Source organism: Euprymna scolopes, chromosome 3 (genome assembly GCF_053919585.1).
Source record: "Euprymna scolopes isolate OS-2025 chromosome 3, ASM5391958v1, whole genome shotgun sequence".
NCBI classification, from domain to species: domain Eukaryota; kingdom Metazoa; phylum Mollusca; class Cephalopoda; order Sepiida; family Sepiolidae; genus Euprymna; species Euprymna scolopes.
Window position 1 is genome coordinate 19,521,549 of NC_136484.1, and position 8,165 is coordinate 19,529,713.

General features: G+C 35.8%; 1 protein-coding gene across 1 annotated transcript in view; it reads left to right on the top strand.

Annotated features, from left to right (window-relative positions):
• Positions 1 to 6,068: 6,068 nt before the first annotated feature.
• Positions 6,069 to 8,165, top strand: part of LOC145253337 (gamma-interferon-inducible lysosomal thiol reductase-like) — a 20,925-nt gene continuing 18,828 nt past the window's right edge. Inside the window, exons 1-2 of the mRNA XM_080112924.1 lie at positions 6,069 to 6,224; positions 7,597 to 7,779. Coding sequence (XP_079969050.1) covers positions 6,114 to 6,224; positions 7,597 to 7,779 — 294 coding nt within the window. The 5' untranslated portion in view covers positions 6,069 to 6,113. The remainder of the gene's footprint in view (positions 6,225 to 7,596; positions 7,780 to 8,165) is intronic.

Genomic DNA, 8,165 nt, shown 5'->3' on the forward strand with positions numbered 1-8,165 from the left:
TGTATAACAGGTGCGACCTTTCTCAGGAACAAAAACGGCTATCAATTATATTTTTAAACGTTTCAAGCTTATCTTCTCATGAAATCTGTTATCTAAAATTGCCAACAAATAGTCGAAGACAGTTATTTTAATAATTTGGCCATAATAAGTTTAATAATGTCTATCCAACTAAAATGTACACGTAGAGATACAGCCTTTCACACTCAAACTAACAGAATTATCACCATTAATTTTTAATTTTTCATATTTTTATATCCAAGAATTTCATCTAGGTACAAGTTATTTTAAAAAAAAACACTAAAAGTAAAAGCGGAGTGTTTTATCCGTTTACAAGAACCAGACAGGATGTTCAATAACAGGAACCTGTTGACATTGGATTTAAAGATGAGGATGTTGAAATATGTAGGCAAGTAATCCTGTGGTAACATGTTCCATGGTTGGGACGCTTTTGAGGAGAAGCTCTGATTGTGGAAATTTCAGCTGATGCTAATAAATGGAGGAACAAAGGAAAGGTTTTTTGTTACCTTACTGTCGAGAACGGGATATTGAACCTCAGTCGAGTACTTTCCATAGAAAAGAGAGATAAGTAACTCCTCTTCCATGAGAAAGGGGCTGTAAGGAACATAATAGATTATCTCCCACTAGATTGCTAAGTAAATTTTGAAGTTAGTCTAAGCAAAAAAGTGTTTTGAGCAGCAGCTCCCCAGATTTGACAGCAATACACCATCTTAGGAGTATCTGTCTCTTATACAGATACAGAACTGCTTCTAACTGAACTAGCATTACTTTGCACTCAACTCTGTGGAAACTTTAGTTGATACTAGTCACAAGCAGAAAGAAAATAAAATGGTTCCTTGTTGTAGCAAAGTGAGTTCTTGCTGTTAATAATTTACAAAGAAGAACCAGATATTGAAGCTCAGTCGAGCACCTTTCATGTCATGGAAATAATGATAAGAAAAAGAAAGATTAGTAACATATTTTATGTGAGAAAAAAAAGGTTGTCAAGAACAGAATAGATCATCCCCCACTAGATTTTGAAGTTGATTTGGAACACAAAGAAGAGTATCTTGAGCGGCAGCTCCCCACATGTGACAACAATACTCTATCTTATGATGCATCATGTTTATAGAATAGATGATTATGTTAGGAGTCAAACACTTCTATCTTAACTATCCTTACGTTGCACTCAACCGTGTAATCACGCCTTTACCATGTGATTTAATGTAAACTCTTTGTTTAAATGTTTTAGATTCTCGGTAGACCTGCGACTGTAATCAAATGGAAACAACTGAATCTGTGCCTTAAGGTATCTGCTACCTATTTTGAACAACCTCTCCGTCAGAGGTAGTAACCAACTGTTCTTCACACCAAACAACAGTGTTGAACTTCTAATAGCCAATCCATGTACATTAGTGCTATTTAAGTTTATATAAATCTGGAGAAGTCTATTAAAAGTAAAGATAAGCTGCCCCACAAAACACTACACGTTTCGTGTGATTCATTGAGGAAATACGGAAAATACTTTAGCAGGGTTGGTGTGAAAATCTGTCCGTAAATATATTTGTCAGGATGACGATAAATGAGTATGTAAATTATTTGTTCCATTGACGTTTTAAGCAAAATAAAATTCGTGTATTTTTTTTTTATTACAGAAACGTCGTATCAAGCAAGTTGTATTTCAGGTATTTCAGTTGCATTAGTTCCTTACGTGTGATTTATTGATATTTGATTTGTTAATGCCACCAGATTCTTCTCAGATGCCATCTGTGGGCTAATTCATTTTCATTCTAGGAGAGTATTTTGTTACAGTGGATTTTTATATCATCCAGGGTTTTTTTTCTGAAAAAAAAGCTCTTTTTTGTGCTTTAGGCCATCATTTACAGTGCTTTTATTTTTTGTTACAAATTCATACATCGACTCTTCTAATTTAAAACTGTTCAATGTGGCTGTAATGCTACATTAAACCATGTCTTGCAATTCAAGTCTTAATACGTTCATTAGTTTCTCATTCCTAAATTTGACGACGTGCACAAATCTGTGGAAAAACTCACCAAATGGTTTGATATCCTGGTTATTAGTACACTAGCCCTGCAATCTAAATATAGATTAATAACCTCATTCTAAGCACCGGTGAACATTATTTGATGAAACAAATTCATGAGCGGATCATTTCACCGAGAAAATGTCTCATTCTGAATCGGTTTATTGGGATCAAAATTTCCAATAAATTTCAACGCTTTACCTTTTATGAGAGCTTCTAGAATGTACAATCTGCCCTTCAGATCTGCTAAACAAATGAAAAACTTGTCTTTCTAGTAATTATAACAATGGTTTGAACAGAAGACAACAGAAACAGAACACCTTCATCGTCATTGGAAATAAAATAATATTAAGTAAATTAAGTATCAACACCAACTCCGGCCTCAGACCTTCGATATTTAATGTTGCTAACCGAAGCGTCATTTTTATTCCAACTAGAGCTGAGCTTTCTATGAGCCATAGAAGGAAAGTTAATTTTTAATAAACAAATCTTTTCATAATCATGTATTCTATCATTGTCTTGAACGCTGTACTCCTCGAGCATCCTATAATTGTTCTTGGATCTCACTACTGACAATATCCTTTGTGCTTCCATAATGTTCATGGATTTTTGGTTTAGCCATTTTATTTTATACATGGTCAAGAGTTTTACAAGACGGTGAAATAAGTAAAAGGGTTAGATTTGGAATGGGTAGATGGAACAACAGTGGCTCTATATCTTTGCAGACGATAGAACTAGTGAAAGAATTAAATTTGGAGTAGGTACGTAGATAGAAGAATGTGTCTACAAGTCGGTAGCATTATTTAATTGTTGTGGATGTGGGTGAGTGTAATGAAGTATACATGATGAAGAATGAAAAATTTTCTGTTTTGTCTTCTCCAGCATCCTCTCTAGCTTATTGAAATTTATAATGTACTTATTAATTTGTTAGTGGTTGATTCACTTGCCCTTCTAAGGGTCCTGCGGATTAGTCAACATGTAAGTCTATCACTGTTCCTTTATACATCACTTGAGCCAGCTTATATAACATTTTATGCTACTGGTGTCTCTATTTTTAGCTTTATCGACTTGGTTGGCGTCGGCTTGATTGCATTGTTTATTAAAATTTATAATTAACTTATTAATTGATTCATGATTGTCTCATTTGTCTATTGAAGGACTCCGTGGCCAACAGGTAAACCACCTGCTTCTCCTTTACAGATCACTTGAACCGGCTTATATAATCTCCAGCTTTATCGCCGTGGTTGGCGTCGGTTTGATTGCATTGACAGAAGCTTTGGCTTGATTGTGACAGAAGCCGCCAGGAGATAGTTCACATGCAAAAGCTGTTTCTTTCATCATGAAAAGAACTAGAACTGACAGATGCAAGCATAAGTTTTGCAAAAACGAAATAATATATTTGCAAAATCGCATTCCATGTATTCACATTTTCTGTTGGATATCATTCTTTATTACTTGTTTAAGTAAAATTGTTAAATCAACATAGACTATTGTTTTTTCTTCTCTCCAAAACCTCTCAGTCCCAAGTAAAATTTGAATGCCCATCTCCAAAAAGAAATCCTCATATCTTTTCCGTGTATAGATCATGCAGCGTCTGTTTATAGAAAAACGTAGATATTGTGAGTGTCATGGCATTGCATTATTTTTCTCTTGTCAACCTGCTTGTCCACCAAGCACCTATTTCTTTCCAGTTAGCTGACAAACTTCGGTTCATTATCCGCTTGACACTACAACCTCAAATTAGCCTGATTTCTTTTTGTTCACTGTCGCCTTATCACTTACTGTTCTTATTAAACATTTGTCCTGTTTATGTTGATCGGTTGAGTACATTAGATCTACCCGTGTCCAACAAACATCACTTCGTGACTGAGTTGTTTTTTCTAAATCGGATGCATTTATACTTTCCGTCTTATCATCCGTCACTTAAACCCAAGTTTCACACACACATGCACGCGCGCACACAAGCATACACATACTATCATAATTGAATTGCCAGACACTCAGAGGTTTCCAAGCCACTCTCTACGGGGTGTTTGAAAAATTATTGACATAAGTTTAGGATTATGTTTTTGTTTTTTGTTTTTTTGTTATTACATTTTCATCCCAAACAAGGCACATTGCCACTTTGGTGTAGGGGGCTACTATCAGGGGCAGCAACTACTGGGGCATTATGTTGGGATTTGGGCAGCTAGATGTCGGTTCACGTTACACTTGAACTTCTGCATGTCAGTACAGTTATGGAAGCAGGGACCTGGAATGGAATTTCAGAGTCTAGCGGTTCTGGTGAAGAAACTACTGGAGTAGAAAGATCTTTTACATCTAGGGATATCTACTGTGTAGGGGTGGGATTTATCTGCCTGTCAGGTTTGTCGAGAGTGTCTACGCCATGGGGGCACAAGTGTCTGCAGTTCGTCAGAGCATTCACCATTAAAATACTTGTAGAACAGGCAGAGGGATGCAACGTTTCGTCGATGGGACAGAGGCTGAAGCTTAGATGTCAGTTCAGGGCCTATCAGATTGGCGACTCTCTTTTGAACCTTGTCTAGGAGTGAGAGACTAGCAGCAGATGCACCAGCCCAAATATGACAACAATACTCCATACATGGGCGAATGGTGGCCTTATAGAGGTACAGGATACTTTCAGGTGTCAGTAGTTTTCTAGCACAGTAGAGAAAGCCTATCTTTTTCGCAGCGGCCCTTGCAATGTTTTCAATATAATTGTTCCAACTCATGTTTCCTGTGAACGTTAGGCCAAGCAGTTTGAAAGATGTACTCTCAGACAGGGAGTCAGCGGCCATTGCTATTGGTGGTATGTGTATGTAAGTCTGGAAACACTTAGTTTCTGTGTTATAGATCATTGAAACCAACAGTGTTTTTGCCTCCATAGATGTCTCAAAAGGGTACATAGGGATTCAGAATAACACCCATTGTCTTTTTCAGCAATATTTATACTTATGATTTAAATTTCATAGAAATAGGATATATCTGTATCTTTATATGTAATATTATGTATGCATAGCTAGAATTTCACTCCTTCCAAAAAAAGGGTATTGGTCCGTCCGACAGATTGCCTAGTCCAGTAAAGGAAGCCATTTGTTGGATTTGAAACTGACAGTAGCGATACTGTTCAGATCTTCTTTAATATGTGTGTGTGTGTGTGTGTGTGTGTGTGTACGCGCGTATACCAAATGCGTACATGTATACATACTGAATGAAACCAAATATTATAAATAGGCGATTTATTAACGAAAATTGCACATTTCTATTTACTGGTCTACATGCCTGGCTTTCATTGTTGGGAAATCCTACTCACAAAAAATTAGTGACATGCAGAGAACTTCTCCAGGGCAGGTGCTCAAGTGAAAAAAAAAACGGTGTCTCAGTGGGGCACAGGTCTGTAACACATTCTTTTGAAAAGGGCACTTTTAAAGCACGAATAAAGGAGCAGGTACTTGGGCACCCCTAGCACCTTCCCCTCTGCACGTCCCTACTAAAAAGTATAATGGATAAGTACGAAAATAAAATTAAACTCACTTTTAAAGGATGTTTGCTACTTTTGCCCAAGGACAGAACAGATACTATATGGTGATCCCAGCCTGACTGGCAGAATTGTTTATCCATCTCTCAAACCGGCATGGCTAGATACAATGTATGTTTATAGCAGAAAATTAACACCACCACAAAAAAGAGGGGTGTTCCATTTGCTCTGGCAGCAAGATAGTTGACTGTCCTGTTGGTATTCTCTCACAAATAAGAGCCGCATCAAGCCGCCCATAATAACTCCCCTTCCTATCAAATAGGGAAACGAAAGTCAATGGACCTTTCACCAGTTTCGAAAAAGTGAGAAAGAGGAGGAGCTAAAAGGCAACAAACTTTTCGCTGCCTCTAAAAGAGGAAGTAAGGCCTGAAAGGTCAACCTCATGTGACCAAATATCCTGAAAACTGGATATTTGGTTCCACGTACTTAAACTCCTGCGGTTTTGATAAAGTTAAGAGATAATAATTATAGATAATGAGGTCGATATAAAATCATTCGTTCCTCGCAAAGAGTTGTCATTTCTTTCCTGTCACCATGATCACTTCATTAATCCTCGCTCTGTTCGTCAGCTTCGTGTCCAGCAAAGGATGTAACCTGCCTCCTTCAGCTTGGTGCAGCTCACCTGAAATCGCAGAACTTTGCCAGGTAATCTGACTCATTTGCATATTTAGCCATTTGGTAAGATATTAATGAGAAATCAAATGTATTCAAGCGAGATATCAAAATGCATGCATAAAACACCACCCCTATTTTATTTTATTCCCCCCACTATAGTCCCACTTCTATTTAGAGATCGACTTGCAAAACTGTGGTTTGTCTGTTTTTTTAGAACAAATAAGAAGAGTTGTAATAACCTGTTTTTTTAATTAAATTTATTTTTACTTTATTTCTCTTTTTATCTTGAGAATGGATTCAATTGTCCTACTCCCTACACCTCCAATGGTATTGTACACAATTATAAATGCATAAATAAATAAAATTTAATTCAAACTATTGAGAATATTTTAAGTAGGGTAGCCTAGAATAGAGTAATTAAGATAATCTGGTGACTGTTAGCATGAAAATAATAAACAAATAAGGGAAGGAAAAAATATACTATACATACTCCTGACTAACCTGACAAGCAGCAAAATCCCACGCCTTCACTGTCGAGAAAGCCTTCTACTCTGATAGTTGCCTCAGACTACGAGATTTTGAAATTTTCTTCCCGTTTTCTGCTTTCTTGAGTGTACAAAACTTTGTGTCTTGAGGGGAGGAGGATCATTTTAAGTATTAGTAAATACGATCAAAGTTTATTTTTTTATGGAAGCATGTGTGACTAAAATATACAATATACATCGTTCTTGTACTATTGAAGGAGTTCGCAAGGATGCCTTGGGAACATCGATTTTTTTCTTCAGGATTAACTTCTGAAGCCTTTCATAATAATGGGTATGGCCATAAACGAGTGAAGGTTATAGATCAAGGTTTTCTTCTCTTATATGAGTTGTCTTCCCAGACTGATGTGCCATATCAATCCAAAGTTTTGTCTAGTCTCCAGGCGCCAAGTGACCTACCTTCACTAATCCTTTCAGTAGCAGCATTTTAATTGACCTCATATTTAAGCCATACGAACAAATTAAGAGGTGGACAATAGTCACAGACAATTGAAGACACTGAAAAACTTAATTTTTTAAGGAAACCTTTGCGACTAAAACGAAGCATAACTTTTATGTCACTTTTGTTTACAAAGTTATATCGATCCTTTAAATAGGGGGAAAATCTAACGTTTCTTTTTATATAAGATTAGTCTTATATGATAATGAGCTATATCGGTCATTGGAATAAAGGGAAATCTGACTTTTATTTATATGTATTTTATATGTAATATGATAATTAAATCCATATTTCAAAAGATACTATAACAGATGTAGCAGTGAAAATAAATCATTAATTATTGTGGAGAGCGAATTATATATTGAAAAATTCCATGTGTGAAACGTTCAAATGTATGTTTTAATTCCTTTAATTGATTCAGGTAAAAGATGCGTGCAAGGAGTACCTGTATCCCGATGCCAGTGCCCCGAAAGTAAACATCGACCTTCACTATGAATCATTGTGCCCTTACAGCATTAATTTCATTCTTAGACAAGCAGAAAGATCCTACAAAGAGGTCGGGTCTATCATGAACCTGAAATTATACCCGTTTGGAAATGCTAACGTAAGTTGCAAGCGAACGTTCTTTTGGAATCTCTCTCTCTCCCTCTCTCTCTCTCTCTCTCTCTCTCTATATATATATATATATATATATATATATATATATATATATATATATATATGATCCAAGCTGATGAACACATGCACGTAAAAATATTGTTTAAATATTTAATAAATAAATTATAATAAAAATAAAAATAATAAAAAAGGTGACACTAAAAACGTAAATAAAGGGGAAGTAACTCTCTTCGCCGTTTAGGAAAACGAAAATTTTATACGTAAAAAATAACGGTTCAAAACTGCTTATATATCTCTAGTAAAAGTAATAAAAAGTAACAAATCTTACAAATAGATTCACAATTCCAAGATGTTATTCATTTTACGATTTAT